Source organism: Macrotis lagotis, chromosome 8 (assembly GCF_037893015.1).
Source record: "Macrotis lagotis isolate mMagLag1 chromosome 8, bilby.v1.9.chrom.fasta, whole genome shotgun sequence".
Lineage (NCBI taxonomy): Eukaryota > Metazoa > Chordata > Mammalia > Peramelemorphia > Peramelidae > Macrotis > Macrotis lagotis.
Window position 1 is genome coordinate 186,061,353 of NC_133665.1, and position 19,078 is coordinate 186,080,430.

The 19,078-nt window shown below is 40.4% G+C and overlaps 1 protein-coding gene across 1 annotated transcript in view; it reads right to left on the reverse strand.

Annotated features, from left to right (window-relative positions):
• The window catches only part of CACNA2D3 (calcium voltage-gated channel auxiliary subunit alpha2delta 3), an 804,577-nt gene that overhangs the window by 158,909 nt on the left and 626,590 nt on the right, over positions 1-19,078 (reverse strand). Inside the window, exon 25 of the mRNA XM_074199069.1 lies at positions 14,056-14,136. Within this exon, the coding sequence (XP_074055170.1) occupies positions 14,056-14,136 (81 nt within the window). The remainder of the gene's footprint in view (positions 1-14,055; positions 14,137-19,078) is intronic.

Sequence of the window (19,078 nt, forward strand, 5' to 3'; positions counted from 1 at the left end):
TGACCTCATTCTGGGTTACTGACCTCAGTCAATATAGGGATTATTGATCCCAGGGTATAGATTAGGAAGCTCCATGGTCTGCTGGCTAGAAAATATCAGAGGTGGGATTCAAACCCGGATCTTATCATCCTTGTTTTTAGATAAGGATTCAGAGACTCAGAATGCTGAGGTGATTTGTCCGGCAATTATGGTCCGTCCAGTGTGCCAAGCTTCCACTTCAGGAGTATTCACAATAACCCTGTGGTGTGGGCAATATAATCTTTTTTTTTCCAACAGGTGAAGAAATTGGGACTCGAAGTTTATCTGCTTCCTCAATGTTCTGTAGACACGCCATGTGGAAGGCAGGCTCTGGAAACAGCCCTTCTAATTCTCCAAGCTCTTAAAGCCTGGGTTTGCCAGATAGCCATCCAGCTTATATTTCCAGGCATCTCAGAATAGGTCCCAACTCTAGGTTGTTGATTGTTGACATTTGGGGTTTCTTTTGCCTGAAACCTAAGAACTTGTCTGTAGACAGAGGGCACAGGAATGTGGCTGGTTTCCTTTTTGTTCTGTTGTGTCTTTTCAGGTTGGAGGTAAACTGTGATCAAATAATGGCAACTGTTTGGGTGTGAAAGTCCAAACATGGGCAGGATCCTGGCTGGTGCTTTAGAAGGACCATATGGGAATGAGGGGGTATTAGCAATGCCTGGGACATGGTAATCCTCCAGGAACAGAACACTGAGAGGGAAGGCAAGAGGAGGAGAGGCAGCTAGGGATCTCACAGCAGCTTGGGAGAATCAGGTCACAAACTGATATTTGGGGAAATGTTGAATTGATGGATTACCTCCTTTCCCCTGCTGAGAACCCTGAAACTTGGCAATAGAGCCAGTCCAGCCTGGCTGATCACAGAGGTAAAGAGGAGACTGGGAAAAGATATTTAGAGGACTTGAGATTTAGAGGGGTCAGAGTCATTGAAACCCTTCCTTTGATGGATGAGCATGCTCAAGTCCAGAATGGGGAAGTGCCTTGGTCAAGGTCAAAGTAATGTGGTAAAGCAGAGATTCCAACTCAGGTTCTCAGATCCCAAGATCACAGGATGAGGGGAGGCATATTAAAAATCACTGACAAACAAATGACAGAGAAGAAAGTTTCTTAGGGGAATAAAAGTAGCAATAACTTCTGATAAAAGCTAATCCGCTTTGCAGGGATAGGGAGTCTGGGGGTCATCAGGTCTATTTTACAGAGGGAAGGAAGGGAGAAATTTAGAAATAATTTGCTGCATTCTTTGTCTTAGAGATTTGGAATCAGAACCCTGGTCTTCCAGATCATCTCCTCTTCTGTAAGTAGCTCAGAAAGAAGTGAATTCAAATCTGCCTCTGACACTGTGTGACCCTGAAGAAGTAAATAATTCTCTGTCTCAATTTTCTCAACTGTAAAATAGAAATAATAACAACCTATCCTCCAGGGTTGTTGTGAAAATAAAATGAGTAAATATTGGTAAAATGCTTTGCAAACCATAAGGAGCTACAGAAATCATAACTATTATATCAACATCATTGTTAATTTGTGACTCTTTCTACAAAGATTAATGACTTCATTGGATCCCTCAGGATCTGAAATCTTCCTCTTCCATTTTCAGTGGTCATAGAAAGAAGACTCAAGTCAATCTAGTTCTTCATCTAAACCAGAAAAATGGCCATGTTTGTAGAAACAGGTGGTCCTACTGCACATCATATGAAAAGAAGTCATCTATAGCTTGACATTGAGGGTAATGGAGTCACCATATTTAAAAAGCAAATCCATTCATTGAAAAATATTTGGGGGTTGGGGAAGCTATCCTTTACCTCCCAGGAGATCACATCTCAGGAGAGGTGATTGAAGGAACTGGGGACCATTTATAGAGTAAAGTGAAGGCTCTGGGAAGACATAGCAACTGTCTTCAAGAAGGTTGTCACTGGTAAGAGGGACAAGATTTATTCCATTTAGCTTCAGCCAACAGAACTAGGAAGAATGGTAGGGAGTTTTGGAGAGGCAGATGTGGGTTCATATAATGAAAATATTTCTATGCTATTAAAAAAATAAAAAGTACTAAACGAGCTCCTATTTTTTTTAAGGATTTTGCAAGGCAATGGGGTTAAGTGGCTTGCCCAAGGCACACAACTAGGTAATTATTAAGTGTCTGAGGCTGGATTTGAACTCAGGTACTCCTGACTCCAGGGCCAGTGCTCTATCCACTGTGCCACCTAGCTGCCCCCACTGTGCCACCTATCAGACCCATGTGCCACCTAGCCACCCCTCCTATTTTAAACCATGGGAGATATTAAGGGGAAAAAAAAGCAATAACCATGTTCTCAAAGATCCTGCATTCTAGGGGAAGAAGGTAGGGTAGATAGCAGGCATGCTGATAAATCAAGACACAAAAAAATGCAAACTTTCTAGGAGGAGGTAGCCAAGTTCCCATTAGGGAAGGTGGCCATCTGCTCTTTGCTTGAAGGGGCATCCCTTCTCTCCAGAGACAGGTCAGTCTAGGCCATTTTGAAGACTGGAGGTCCATTTGTCCCAGATGCTGCAGAAGGGATGCTTATTCAGCAGAGGCTTGGACCAGTCAGATTCTTAGGTGTTATGGAAGGAAGCACTTTGTGTGTGTAAGACATCAGATAGTGTTCGGTGAGGAAGGAAAGGTCATTAGAACATTTTGGAGCACATGGGGAAACAAAGGAATCAGTGAAATATTCTAATCCCTCTATTTCCCATTTAACAGAAGAGGAAATGAAGATTCAGAAAATTAAAGGAACTTGCCCTAGATCATAAATGACAAACAGCATTTGAACCCAGGTTGACTGACTTCAAAACTAGGACCTTTCTGCCCTGCTAAAAGTCTGGACTTGGCTCTGTAACCAATTGCCTTCCAGTGGCCTCTCCTAGACAACTCTTGGAGGTAATTTAGAGGACAGTTTCAGCTATGCTGGTGGGTGATAAAGTCTCTACAGATCTTACTGATTTACAAAGCCACGGAAAGAATGAATGGAAGGTGAGAACCCTTAGTCATCAAACATTCTCTCAACATGTCCAGGGTGACCAATGGTATGTATGAGTCATGGATGTTTTATTTTATTCTAGGGTACCAGTGAACAAGGGAAAGAGGGAAGAGGGAAAAGGGAGACTAAAATACAGGAGTAAGGCAGTGACAACTAATCACATTCTTGCAGTCAATAGGCTCATGGGGCCTCTGGGGTGTTGTTTTTGTGTGTGTGTGTGTGTGTGTGTGTGTGTGTACACGCTCGAGCAAGCGCTCAAACTGGGAATTAGGTGTATTTTAAGAGAAACTAAGACCTGGAAGAGATAAAAGAGATCTTAGCTTTCTTTGTATCCCTATCCTGTAGTATTGGTTCTGGTATGCAGTTTGTGCTTACTAATTGCATGATGATGATGAGGATGGCAAAGAGATCACCTAGACTTTCTTTTAATAGAAGAGGAAATTGAAGGCCAAGGAGTTCCTTATACAAGGTCATGCAGCAGTTTTGAATACAGTCCAATGGCCTTCACAAAATGTATTTCAAAGAATATATATCAGTGTTGTTCTATTACAGGTTTCAAAAAGAATATGAAATTTTAGGAAATCTTGGATACTAAGGGGACAGAGGATCAGAGATTGAGCTTTTAAAGGCAGTGGGTCAAGGCTTTTTGTACTCCAGATATCTTGAGCCATTGAGCTTTGAGTTGTAGGAAGGTCTGAAATAATTCCAGGACCTATGAGTCAAGGTGGCCTCATTGACCATAGGCCAAATTACAGGCTATATTGGCCCAGAACAGAAACAGAGAAGGTTGGAGCCAATCAGTGATGTGATCAGGCCCCAGAGTAAATGTTGCCTTTTCAGACTGGGTGAGATTTAGAGACCAGGTAATATTTTTCCCCAGGTTATCTGACTTCTGAGATGGTTTTCTTTGATGTGGTTCTCTTCATATATTTTCAAATATTTATTTCACATGGATTTAATATCAAAGGAATCAAGCAGAAGTAATGGATGTCATCAGAAATATATAGGATGGGGATTTTTAAGGAAAAAAGACTATCTTATTACTCATTGTAAGGGAAAGCTGATGGGAGCCCATGAATTCTGAGGGTATCCATGTGATAGCAAGAGAACATAAACAATCCCCTGTATATTGGAGAGTGAATTTGTGGAAAAATATAGATGAGAGTATCCCATGATGGGCAGGCATGGATTGGCTGTGATCTAGGGTCATAGACTCTCTGGAACATCAGTTAAATAACTATAGAAACAGGGCAATAGCTTGAGAAGTAGGGAGAGGGGAATCCTGGATTGTGGCCCTTACTTTGGTCTCTAATAGGCTGAATGGTATACTCGAAGGGGACCTGGAGGGTGGAAGACCTGGTTTCACACCCTTCTGCTGATATTTATTACTTGGGGGACCTTGGACAAGTGACTTAACATTTTGGATTTGTTTCCAGATTTGCAAAATGGAGGGGCTATAGACGAGCTTTGAGGTTTTTACCAGGTCTCTTGATCTTCTAACCTTCCATCTAAGCAGAATCCCAGAATCTTACCAGACAGTGGAGAGAATGATTGCTCTATTGTCTAAGGTTTATTGTCTATATGACCTTGGGCAAGTCACCACTTCCACAGGCTTCACAGCTTCCCCAGGCCCCATTTCTTTATCTATAACATGAAGGTATTGGATCTGAGGACCCAGAGGGACGTGGCCATGATCCAGTTAATAGGAGAGGGAGTATGACCACCTGATATATTGGATAACTGGCCCGAAGAGCCAGTCTGGCAAGGTCTTCCTGGAGGGGGGAGCCCACAGTCCCCCTTTCCTCTGCAAATTGAAGGCCTTAGACCAGATTCCTTTAAGACCCTAGACTGTATCTCATGCAGAGTAGCATTCTATTCTCACACACAACCCGCATGAACCCTAGGCAAATCACTTAGCTTCTCTGGGCCTTGGGTTACTCAACTGTAAAAGGTTTGGGCAGCTCTTTTATTTTGGAATTAATCAAGCTTGTCCAGAAAACAGTTCCCTCTAGCTCCTGTTGCTAAGGCTTTTGAGGGAGGGGATGCACCCTGGAGTAGAGGGGAAAAAGCCTTTGGGATCATTTAAATTCCTCCTGTTTCTATAGAGGCTCCAGCTTCTCCCAACATGGGGCTATTTTTATTCCCATGGCAAGGCATGGTGTGAAACTCAATCCTGCCCATACTCTTGTCAGCATCTACCGTGCGACTCTGACAGCTGCTTCAATGATTATTTGGAGGTTAAAGGCGACTCCTGGTTTTTGAGACAATGTGAGCCAGTCCCTGAACCTGATCCATTTCCAAAAACAAAAGTGGGCCAGGGACATCTCAGCTGCCAAGATCCCCTTTGCCATCGGGTTCTTCTTTTCTGCTAAGATGGATCAAAAGACAGCCATGTCACTGTCGCTTAGGGAAGGGGAGATCTGGGATAACCTGGGTCCCCTGCTAAAAGCATTCCTCTCCTAAAATGGAGTGGCCTTTGGATGATCCTTGACTGTCCCTGGTCCTGAGTCATCATTTCTCTCTCTACCCACCCCACCAACAAAGAATTGCCCTTTCCCATACCCCACAGCTGCTCTATTCTCAAGGTCACATTTGTCAGAGTTGTGCTAAAGGGGAAGAAAATGTCTGAAGGTATTGGATAGTATCACATTCTGTGTTTTTGCAGCAAAGCATTTTTGGTCATCAGGTGTGAGAATAATAGATTTTGTGGCTTTGCTATCTGGTTTAGCTCTTGAATCAGACAACCTAAATCCTTGGAAACACATACCATCTCTACTAGCCTCGGTTTCCTGTTTAGTAAAATAAGGGAATGGAACAAGACTGACTTTGAGGACCCTTTCAACACCAGACCTCTGATGTTGTTACATAAAAGACAAATAAGAATGCAAATTAATTCATGATGTTAGGAGAAAGAGAAATGATCAGAAAAGCTGAGGGGAAACATTAATTTACTGAATCAAAATGATTCATTTAAAAGACTCAAAAAGTAAAACTCATTGTGTGCTTTGGACATGAGTCCTAATTCTTTCTATTTAAGGCTTGCAAAGCATTGCTTGAAACCACTCCATTAGGTAGCAAAGTTAAGGATGGATTAGGCCCAGTTTCCCCCATCGAAAACAGATTCCAAAAGACGTAGTATGGCCACAGTCACCCAGCCAGGATGCATCAGAGACAAGACTCATGTCTGGGTCTTCTAATTCCCAAGACACTGGCCAGTCTATGACCATGTTAGCTTTCTGTTGTTCTGCTTTCACTTCATTCAGTTAAGGCACATTCAACATAATATGTGTGGTTAAAGAATACATGTAGAGTCTAAAGTGTTTGAAAAGTCATCAGAGACTGTGGGAATCTTACCAATGCAACAATTCCCTTATTTAAAAAGTTTTCCTATTATCCAGACAACAATGAAAGAAGTCCTTAGCAAATTCTTGTAGAAATAGGAGGTTCCTGTAAGAAGGATTCATTCCATGTTTTCTGAATCTGACCCTGTTGGGTTAGTGATCTGGATCAATCAAGATTGTAAGTATCTAATTGTGTGTGATTCACTGGACTGAACTTAAGAGACACAAAATCAAAATGAAGCTGAGCTTTCTGGTTGGATTGGATTGAATTGAATTCTATTCCCCCAACACCCCCCCCCCCATGGCAGTAGAGAAGATATAAAATTTAGTAAATGAATGAATGAATGACTGAAAGCACATTTAATAAGCATGAGACAGGCACTGTGCTAAGTATGAAACTCCAGCAAAGAAAAATGGAATAGTTTCTGTGCTTAAGGAGTTTATATTCTAATAAGGAAACAATCCATCCTTGGAAGTGATGGCTGGATTGGTAATGTGAGAGAATGTAATTTGATGCAGAGGTGAACCAAAGAGTAGCCAATTGGCATGCCCTATCCTTGAACAATGTTGTTATTGATATGATTACCCCACCTCCTTGAAACTATAAATGCCAAGCTACAAAAACAGTTAGCCAACCAAATCCCTTTGAGGTCTGACAAAGACCTTTCATATCAACCTGAAGAATCAGAGATTCATCCTGAAAGAGGTCAGATCTGACTTGCTATTTAAAAGAGGAACAAATCGACTGACAAAGAGAAGGAGGAAGCCTTTCCAGGTACAACATAACATAACATAACATGGACCCACTTCCAATGGAATAACACACTTCAGAATAACGGTTATGCTCAATTTCATGAATTCACCATACTTCTAATTACTTGATTAAGCTAAGGTCTTCCATAGGACATAAAGCCTGCAATCACCATTCTGCTCATTATCCTCTTCTTTAAAATTATGTAATCTCTAAATTGCAGTTTGGTTCTTCCCCTCCCCCTTGCCTTCCCCAAGTGGTGCTAATCTTGCCTGTTGTCCCACAGAGCCAAGGGGCACAGTGAGCTTACTGACTCTTGGAGGCCAGTGTTGAAAACTACCTCTGGCTTTCAGAAAGCTGTCATCTCCCAGCCAGAACCTCTCTTTTCTGGAAAGATGGAAATAGCAGCTACTGATGCTCTGATGAGCTTCTTGGAGTGTCTTCTAATCATAGATCTGTTTAGTCTTTTGTGCTCATGAAGGGCTATTGCAGATGATGATATAAACACCAGTGACAGACAACCTTCTCCAGGCTTTACAGTGGAACATCCCCCAAGCCCATCAAATTATGCTGGCGCCAACCTAAAGTTCTTGCAGGTTTCCCTGAATGAACTTCTGATTGGCTCCAGGGTATCCACTTCCAGATAGAGAGAGAAATGATGGACTCATTGTGCAGATAGACCCTTCCTTCCTGCCTCCTCCCTTCCCACTTCTCCTTCTCCTCCAATTCATTTTGCATGACTATATCCATAGATCTATATTCATAACTACTATTTTTCTTGTCTGCTCAATGAAGGGAGGACAAAGAAAGTAAAATTAAATTTAAAAAATCAAGTTTTTACAGGAGAAACTTTAGTTCAACTCTGAATCTCTTGTCACTAATTGAAGAAAACCTTTTTCTGTAGCATCTCTCACTATCACCCTCTACTGAGTATAGAAGAAACAGGAATAAAGCATGTCCATGTAAGATCAGAGTTTTTGAAAATGTCCCATATCATCAAGCAAATAAAACATAAGCCATATTTTCAAGTCTATAATTTTGAAAATAAATGCACATTTCACTTTTATTCTCTCTTTCTCGCTCTCTCACAAACACACACACACACACACACACACACACACAAACCCCCACTCCTTGGACTGTCCATCTCCTAACTTTGGGGTATTTTCACTGCCTGTTGCCATCCCTGCTACACTCTCCCCTCCTCATCTCTACTTCCTGCCTTTCTCAATTCCTTTCAATTCCCAATTAAAATCTCTCCTCCCCCAAGAAACTTTTACATATTCTTCCTAATTCTAGTGCCCTCCCTCCCCAAATATCTCTCATCTTATGCCCTCCCCTCCACTCCCCATCCCATGCAGAGCACACTAGTACCCAGTTATTTGCCCCATTGGACTGTGAGCTTCCTCCAGGCAGGGCCAGTTGCTGCTTTTCTTTCCAGCCCTGGCCCTTATGCTTATACACTTCATAAATGCTCATTGACTGCCATTGCTTACAAAATAGAAGGCTTTGAGCCTCTTTTGCTTTTTTTCACTGCCAAAGAACATCTGGATGTTATATCTTTGGTCCTGCATTGTCTCTAACTCTTCTGCTTTTCATATTCAGAAAATTTTCTCCAACTTAGCTCATCCTCAACCTAGCCCTGAAATAGGTTGGAAAATGGTAACAGCAAGGCCCCATATGTACAAAGTACTTTCAAGTTTACTGACCACTTTAGCTACATTTGAGCCCTCCATCAACCCATGGTGGATCAGTGCTGGTCAGGGGAAAGGACCCTGACTAAAATCAGGGGCCCTGGGTTTGAATCTCACCTCTGATGTTTTTTCTCTAGATGACCTTGAGAAAGTCTCTCAATATTTATGAGCCTCATTTCTCAAATAAGGGAGTCAGACAACATAGCTGGAAGACTCTTCCATTTCAGATCTATGGTTTTGCATTTGGGGAAACCAAGGCTTGTTTATTTGTAGCAACTCTCCCATGGTCACAAAGCTATTGCTTTTCAGAATTAAGAGTTGAACCCAGGATTTCAATCTCTCAGTTCAGCCCTCTATCCTCTATCTCTCTATTCTGCCCCTTCAAGATATGATTATTATCCCTAATTTGGAGATTAGAATATTAAGCTCCAAGATCTTCCTGGAGTTGCTAGCATTCATAGAGAAGAATCACTGGCAAAAAAAAAAAAAAACGGTCTAACTTTTGAGATCCTGAAGAAAGGAAGGAGACAGACTCTGGACTTGACCTAGGGGATGCAGAATTTGATTTTGCCTAGGCAGGTCTTCTGACAAGGAAGGACTCCACATCCCTCCTTTCTCTGCAATGAGCTGGGAAATGGAAATAAATGCAAATCTTGGGGCAGCTGGGTAGCAGGCTGGCAGACAGAGCAAGAGGGGCACTGGAAATGGTGCCTTGGGAAAAGAAGATGGATGGGCCTCATTTCTCCTCCATGACTGATGGATCAATGGAAGCCTGCCCAGTATGCCTGCCCCTTCTTCAAAGCTGTCAGTGACAGATGAGGATCTAAATGTTTTTGCTTAAAAGAAGAAAAAAAAAATTAAAAAAAATTCCTCCCCACCCAAGAGGCCCAGGCATTGTAAATGGATTAGAGAATACCAAAGCATGCCATGGTGTTAGGGAAGGCTTCCAAGCTGGCTCCTTTATAATTATTTGCAAAATTGTCAACTTTTCCCTTCAGATCTGTTTACTTTCTAAACAAGAGCCCCATTGAAGCTCAGTTCAGGGTCAGTCCCCTTTGCCCCATCTGGCTTCCCCAGGAGGACAAGGGACAATCTTCCTATATTTTCATCTCTACCTGCTGAGACACGAATTCTGTTCCAATTAAAATCACCCTTTCATTTTAAAATAGTAAACAACCTCTACTTAATTTGAGGGAAATATAGAGGAAAAAAAATTACCAAGGTCTAATTATTACAGCAACTTGAAAGGGGGTCTGAATTATTAAAACACGGTGAAATAGCTTCTAGTTTTGTAAATTGAAAGGTCATTGAGAAGTCATCTCCTCCGTTCCACTGCCTCTCCCTGGGACCAAAGCTACAAGGCTAGGCTCGAGCAGGCTCTCCCATTGAAAACCTCAGTGACTAGCTTAGGTGAGGATCATAAGTCTAGAGCTGTCAGGAACCTCTAACGTCATCTTTCTTACTTTTCATAAAGGATGAAAATGAGACCAAATAGGTCCTATAAGATCATTCAGGGAGTAATCAGAACTCAAACCCAGGTCCTGTGACTCCAAATTCAGTACTCTCCTTTGAATCATCCCAACTGCCACCAACATTGTAGAATTAGACAGATTGTGAGCTGGGAGCAATGCTAGAGACTACCCAGTCCAACTCCCTCACTTAACTGGTATAAAGGTAGACTCTGGAAAGATAATGTCATCATGATAATGCTCTAAGGAAACAAGGGTGGTGAATAACAAAGCTGAGATTTAAATCCAGATTCCCTGACTGCAAAACTAATCTTTTCCCACTATACTAGGCTGCTCAAAACTCAGTCATTAAGGAGTGATATCAGTAAAGTTGAGAAGGTCAATGGAGATCATTTAGACCAGAGGCATCAAACTCAAACAGAAATGGTTATCATTTAAATGGATATCAGGATTCCTTAAGGAAGTATGATGTCTTAGAAAACCACATATAATTATCTGTGTTTTCTTGTACTTTAATCTATTTTGCTAAATATTTCCCCTTGTTCCTACTAGGAAATGTTGTGTTTGACCCTTAATTAGACTCTCTCTTTTCAAGGGTGAAGGCCCAGAGACATTAAGACACTTGCTCAATGTCACATGAAGAGACTATGGTGAAATTCAAACTTGCATTTTCCTGATACTTCCTGATACTCAAACCATGATATGTTTTTTTTCAGTTGGCTTCTGACTTATTTTCCTTTCTTCTCTCTCTCTTTAATCATCTCATTAAAAGGCAGGTCTTCTGAGCCAGTGTCCTAGGGTCATTGTTTCATTCAGAATCATGAGAAAAGTCTAAGCAGAGTTTTGCCATGCTGTTATGGTTGTTCTATGGCTGAAAGTCTAATGGAGTGTTTGGGGATATCCACATTCTTCCATAATCCGGATGCAGATTGTCCAAACTGAATCCACATTTCACTCATAATCAACCAAAACAGGCATTTCAGAAATGTGAGGCATTTGGGAATATTTTTTAAACCAGAACAGAATGGGGGGAGGGATTTGCCCTCTTTGGTTTCAACAAAGAGCAGTCTGACCTAGATCGGAAGATGCTAGGGCTGAAGGAAACCCAGAATGAAATGTTGTGGCATCAATTTGGGGCTGTCCTAGGCTAGAAGGAGCTCTTTGCTTTGGCTCTAGAAACCAGTCAGTTCAGAGCTTGAGGGCTGCAAGGGACTCCAGGGGTTTTCTAGTTCACCCCTACCTACTCCACTGCCATTTTGTAGATGGGAAGATGCAGATTAAACGGTAATTAAACGTATCACACAACTTGTTCATGATTTCCCAGCTACAAAGAAGATGAGGAGAGATGTGCATTCACTTCCTCTGATCCCAGATCCAGAATTCATTTCACTCTACTAGCCTTGTGGACCATCTATCTCAGTCCTGTTGAGTAGGGTACCATGACACTTTAATGACTAGGTTCTTAAATAGGTGAGGATGGCTACTTGCTTCAGAATGTAAGCTCCTTGAGGGTAGGCATTGTGTCATTTCTGTTCTGGTGCCTTACCTCATACCCAGCACCACAAGAGTTAATATATGTTTGCTGAATATATGAGTTCAACATAAGTTCTTTGAGGTAGGTTCCATATCATTTTTATCATTGCATACTGGGGTTTAACACAGTACTATGAACATTATAGGCATATAATGCATGACTTTCCAATAAATGGCTGAAATCAAAGATTTTTAAGAGCAAGAATTATTTCATTTTTGCCTTATATTTTCCAAACTTAGCATAGTACCTAGGACATATTACAACACCACCAAAATCATCATCATTATCACATTTATATAGGATTTTAAGGTTTGTCATTCTCTTTGCAAATAGTATCTCAATGATTTTTCTCAACAATTTTAAGAGGTAGCTGCTAATATTGTGCTCATTTTATAGGTGAGAAAACTGAGGCAAATAAAAGTAAGTGACTTACCCAGGGTCACACAGCTAGTGAGTGTCTGAGGTAGGGTTTGAACTTAGGTTTTCCTGGCTCCAAGTACAAACCTTTATTTACTGCACCACCTAGCTTAAGAAGTGTTTACTGAACTGAACAGAATACAACTAAACAGACTGGGGGGGCAGTCTGAATTTTTACCGCTTTTGGTCCATCAAATGACTGCATAGAGTTTGGGAACCATAAACCCCAGATTCTCAGATTCAAGTATGGCCATTTGTGTCAACCAGAACCAAAATTTCTTTTCTATCTAAGCTTCTACTCTCAGACATGCCAAACTTACTATGCAACAGCATAATTGTCTATACATAGCCAGGACTATTGTCCTGGGACAATAGTGATGAATCTAGAGAAGTTTTCAGTCCCTTTAAATTAAAACACATATTTAAAGACAGAGTCTAAAGGGGAGGAAAAATCTAGAATTTTTTTAGCTATATTATAAATGACTTGTACGCAAAAAATCCCTCTGACAAATTCTGATTGAAAGTGAGTTGGGGGTGTAGCTAAGTGGTGCAGTAGATAGAGCATCAGCCCTGGAGTCAGGAGGACCCAAGTTCAAATCTAACCTCAGACACTTAATAATTACCTAGCTGTGTGGCCTTGGACATGCCACTTAACCTTACTGCCTTGCAAAAAAAAACTAAAAAAAAAAAGTGAATTGGGGAGAAACTCAGAGCCTTCTAACTCAATCTGCACCTGATTGAGAATCTGTCTCAAACTTTGGGTAAACAGTCATCCAGAAGCCCTTCCAGAATAGGGAAGTCCCTGCCCTCCTTTCAAGACAGTTTATTTTATTAGTGGGGAGAGGTCAGTGTCAGGAAATTCAAGAAAACTTGAAACATGACATCCAAAATGCCCAGAATATTCTTGTTAGTGAGAGGAATCTTCCAAACGAGGATGTATCCTGTGTTAAGACAAGGCCGTTGTCAACCTATGTTAGGTTGTTGCTAGGAGGGCAGTAGCCACACACTTGCTTTCTTCCCCTTTAATAGCTATGGACCAACAAAGCTCCATTCAGTTTAGAGTCCTTCTTTAAAAGATGTCACCAAGAAGACCTGATGAAAATGGTCAAACCTAATAATTACTGCTCATTTTTAGAAAGATCACCCTAATTTCTGGGCAGTTATCTAATCTCAAATTCCCAGATAATTGAGACAACATTCTCCCTTGTCTTTTATCCTAGTAACTGAGGATTTCAGAAGATAAGAGGGCAAAAACACAGTCTTTCTTTCAAAGAGCAACTGATCCTCAATGCTGCTGATGCAACTCCCAAGAAGAATGGACTTTTAATATACCTTTGCAAAATGATAACTATGAGGAATTGAGAGAAACATGTATATTTGTATGAACTGATGCAGAGTGAAAGGAAGCAGAACCAGGGAAACAAGACATATACTAATTACAACAACATAAACAAATACCACACCAAGATTAGTTGCAATGATCAATTTTGTTCTGAGAATGATAATGAAACACACTTGGATTCTCCCAATAGATAGGTGGGAAAATAAAGACATGAGATATTATATAAGCTATCAAGTTTTCTATTGTTCTGCTCTGCTTTAAGGCTTTTATTTATTGCAGGGAAGGACTTGATTTGGAAGGGGTTGTGCCAGGAAATGATTGTAACACAAAAATAAAAGACACTGATAAATTTTAGAAAATAACCAATACAATGTGATTGACACTGGGTAGAACAATAGTGCAAGGGAAATCAGTTATTCCACTAGTTGAATATAAATCATTCTCCTGGTCATAAATCATTCTAACAGGAAAAAAAAAATAAGAGTATTACCTGCTACCACTGGTGATTTCCTGTCATCAAGGAGTTGGATGGAAGTACTAGCAGTCACTACATTGCTTTTGTTGGCGGCTCCTGTTAGAGGGAGAAAAGAGCCATGGTATTACAATGGCTTCATGCTCCATAAGCACTGAAGTAAATGACATCAACTTAGGACATCTTCAACATCTATCCCTCAAAGGGTAGCTCCTTCCAACCAGGCAGATGCTAACTTATTAGCGACTCAATTGCTAGGTCGTATAGAGTTGCTCTAAGAGAAATGTTCAAGATATTAGCCAGAGTAAAGAACACTATTTTTATCAGAACCGTGAATTCATGGAATTCTAGAAAAAATAGAATTTGAAAACTGGAAGGGACTTTAGTGACTCTCTAGCCTAATTCATATGCAAAAGGAATCCCCACTATTTGAACTCAGGTCTTCCTAATTCTAAGCCCAACACTATCCAGCCTGGTATGGGTTGATGCTTAGTAATACTCGTTGGTATCTTTCCTGAATGAGAGTAAAAATTTGCATAGCAGCCAAAAAAAGCTAAAACAATTTTAGGATGTATTAATAAACATTGCCTCTAGCAATTAAAAAGATAGTCATTAAATCAACAAACATTTATTAAGCACCTCCTCTTATTAAGCTTATTATTATTATTATTATTATGCACATTAAGAACTATCTAAGTACGCTTCCCTCCTGAAAACACAACTGGACCATATTTGAGAAATAAGCTGGAAAGCATCTAAACCAGGATATCGAAAGGACTTGAGTTCATCTCATACAAGGATCTTTTGAAGGCACTAGGGTTATTAAGCCTGGAATAAAGAAAACTTGGAAACAAGTAGGGAAAGAGATACTGCTGTAATATATTTCAAGGGTCATCAAGTGGAAAGGGATAGGCTAGTGGCAAAATTAGCCTTAATAAAAGGGGACAGAGAGAATTCTTACAACTAGACATATTCCAAAATAAGATGGACTTCCTTGGGAGACAATAGATTGCTCTCACCAAAAGTCATCAAGAAATGATTGGAAAATCTGTTACAGACTCAGTCAAGATAGGGATTCTTATTCAGCCCATGGAAGTCCTTCCCAACCCTAAGATTCTCTAATTCTTTCCACGTTATAAGAATACCATTGAGATATGACTACTTTGGAAACTCTGGTAGACTTGCTTCACTATCATCTGACTTGGGGGACATGGAAGGGACCTCAGCTGAATTTTCTCCTTTCTCCTAGAATTCTTTACAGCCTAGAACATACAGCATGTTGAGTAGCACATAATTACTGCTCCCTATGTTTACTTATCTCAATAGTCATATTTATATTCTGTCCACAAATATACATCATGGGAGAGCGGCTGGACAAGAAGTTTGGAAATAGTTTTCAAATGAGTTGGGAGCATTGGCTCTGCTTTCTTGGTTCAAAATGGACTGATCTGTAAAATCTTATTGAAAACCCTGGTTTTCTGGGCACATCTACTCCAAACATGGATAAAACAGGAATGTAATGCTTACTCCAAAGACTCATTAATAGCTTCTTGGTTATTCCTGATGACTACAGACTTCAGAAGGGAAAGTTGCCAACTATTGATTTGGAATGCCACCAAAGGAGTGACATCAGGGATCATATGGAAATTATCTGAGTTCTTCTAAGTAGCCAGATGCTACATAAGAAAGTAAAGCTTTCCTCTGGTGTCCTGGAATCAATATTGTAGACTGTCAAAGCAGACCAGCATCTTAGAAATCACCTGGTTTACTGGAAAGAGGTGGAAACTGAATTCCAGAGAGATCATATGGCCTATCCAAGGGTACATGGAGAGCCAGAAGTAGCCCCAGGGCTCCTAACTCAGATATCTAAAATCACAGAATCTTGGGTCATCTAGCCCAACTCAAACCTAGACAAAAAAGAAATCAAAAACATACAATATATTCCTGACAAGAAGTCTTCAAGCCTCTGCATATAGACCTGCAATGAGAGGGGAACCTATCATCTCCCAATGTCACCCAATAGACTTTAGGGCAGCTTTACTTATGAGAAGCTTTTTTTTTTTTTTTTGCAAATCAAAAATAAATTTCCCTCTCTGCAACTTTCCACATTGAATCAAAAAAAAAGTGGGTAAAGGGATAATGATTCAGTTTACAATTCCTACCATATTAAGGAGGAAAGAACTGGATTTCCTTGATTCTAAATGATGACTATTATGAAGTGTAAAGATTTCCTGGGGATTGATGGGAGGACAGATGTCTTAAAGAGTTTGAAAGACTGTCATATGAAAGGGATTTTAGATTGATTCTGCTTGACCTCAGAGGGAAGAATCAGAAAAAGCAGGAAGGAAATAGATTTAAATCTGATGTTCTGATCAACTTCCTAACATTGGGAACTCTTTCAAAGTGGAATGAGTTGTCTCAAGAGATGGCCAGTTCTCCTTTCACCCCAAGGTAGAAGGGATGATCACATGCCAGTGATGTAGAGAGATATTTGGTCAGGTAGATAGCATCCAGGTTCCTTTTTGACTCTGATTCAATTGGGCCAAGGTCAAATAAAGAAAGAAATGTATCTTGTTCGATATTTGGTAAGAAATAAGCACAAAACATCCCTCTGGGGCACATTCACGAATGTAGAATTCAGATATGAAAAGCAAGGGAACTTTTTCCCATTATGTATTTTGGGTTGATTAACAAAGTCCCTGTTCCCAAAAGGAACTGAATTCCAGTCTTTAGTAATTTAGTTAACCGCTGCTGCTGAGAATAAATTGATTTTCTTTCTTTTTTCTTTCTTTTTTTTTTTTTGGTTTAGATAATTAAATTGAAAGTACAATTAAAGGTCGGAAGCTGACAAAAATTCAAGATCTGCCATCAACTAGAATTTTGCTCCCTATAATTGATGTTGGGAAAACCAACAACATGGGGGGAAGTCAAATGAAAGGAATTAAGGTGAACAGACAAGTATCATCTTCCAGGGATTGACCTGAAATCAGGTGAGCTTCAACCCTGGCTACCATCACTTTCACCTTCTTCAGTCCTAGATGGTGACTTCCCTTCAGAAATAATTAACTTAGGGGCAGCTAGGTGGCGCAGTGGATAAAGCACCGGCCTTGGAGTCAGGAGGACCTGGGTTCAAATCCAGTCTCAGACACTTAATCATGACCTAGCTGTGTGGCCTTGGGCAAGCCACTTAACCCCACTTGCCTTGAATAAAAAAAAAAAAATAAAAAAAGAATTAACTTATTCTACAAAAGGACCCCTATCATGGCCACCAAACAAGATCGACTAACTAAGGGGACAGCTGAAAATATTACCTTCTACAAAAAGCCTGTCCAGATGTCCCTTGAAGTTGATGACTTCTATTGCTGAGCTCACTTTTACACAGTATTTCTTACTTGTACATAGTTTTTGGCGTGCTAATTCCTCTGTTAAAATACTAGCTCTTGGAGGACAGAGGTGGTGTCTTTTGTCTTTCTTTATTGTTTCCAGTGCTTAGCCTTGTGTCAGACAGTAGGAGGCCTTTAATAAAGGCTTGTTGACTGACTAATATATATTAGACATATTTTTTCAATTTAAAAACCAAACAAAATACTCTAACACATTCTCCCTTCCCTTTAGCATTAAGATAATCCAAAAATGCCATTAAAGTTAAGGTCTTTTCCTCTGAGCATTATGGGTAGCTGAAATGTTCCTCTTTCAGAAATGCTTAGTGGTATTTGACACCATTGATTAACTTTTCCTCCTTCACATTCCCTTTTCTTTGACACTTTCTTCTCTCTAGGTCTTTGGTTTTTCCCCAGGGTTTTTCCTCTTAGCTATCTGACCACTCCTTAGTCTCCTTCCCTGGATTTTTATCCAGATCATGACCTCTAATCACAGGGTTTTGTGCTGGGCTTTCCTCCCTTCTCCCTCAGTGCTATTCACTTGATCTCATCAGCTCTCATGGATTTAATTATCATCTCTATGCTGATGATTCTCAAGTCTAACTATCTCACTCCAAAATCTCTGCTGATCTCTAGTTTTACATCTCCAGTTGTTTCCTCAGACCTTTCTGAATGTCCAGAAGACTTCTGAAACTCAACATGTCCAGAACAGAATTTGTTATCTTTCCCCCTAAAGCCTTTAATTTCTCTATCACTGTTAAGGGAAACATCATCCTCTAGTCCCACAGACTTGTGACCTTGGAGACCCCCCAAGACTTCTCACACTCTTTCACATCCTATGTCTAAGCCATTGCCAAGGTCTAAGTCATTGTCATCTTTGTAAAATTTCTTGAATCTGGTCTGTTTTCTCTACTCACCCTCATCACCACTTATCTGGGCTTTTACAGTAGCTTGCTGGCGGGTCTACCTATCTCAAATGTCTCCCTATGCTAACTCATCCTCCACATAGCAATCAAAGTGATAAAGAGTAAAATATAAGAAAGAAGACCAATTTTTTGAAGGGCTTTGAATGCCAAACAAAGGATTTGAATTTGGTTCTGGAGACAACAGTTTGTGACTAGAGTTTATTGAGCAGGGGGATGGAATGCTTGGACCTTCACTTTAGTAAAATCACCTGGGTGGGTGAATGGATTAGAAACTTGAGACTTAGGGCAAGGTCTCATGCCCAAGGTTATATACACTCTGTAAAGTGATCAAGGCAAGATGTGAGCCTAGATTCTGATAGAGAATCCAAGAGTTAATAAAGGATGGAGATGTGTCCACAATAGGGGCAAACAGACTGTTTTGACTAGAAATGCTGAGGGTCTTCCTCTCCCAGATTGATTATCTTTTAGTACACTAGATTAAAGATATCCACTTCTGCTTCATTTCTTTTTTACCTAGCCTTAATCACTGAATGAGTTTTGCTTCAGTGAAACTGAGAGCTGTTAAAGACCCTAGCTTAAAAAGGTCCAAGTCTTCTACAACATCGAGGGTCAACTCCAGTCATCCTGATCCATATCTAGCCACTGGACCCAGATGATTCTGGAGGTGAAAGTGAGACTGGTGACTTTGCACAGTCTTCCCTCATGAAAATCCAATTCATTTGCAGATCATGACAT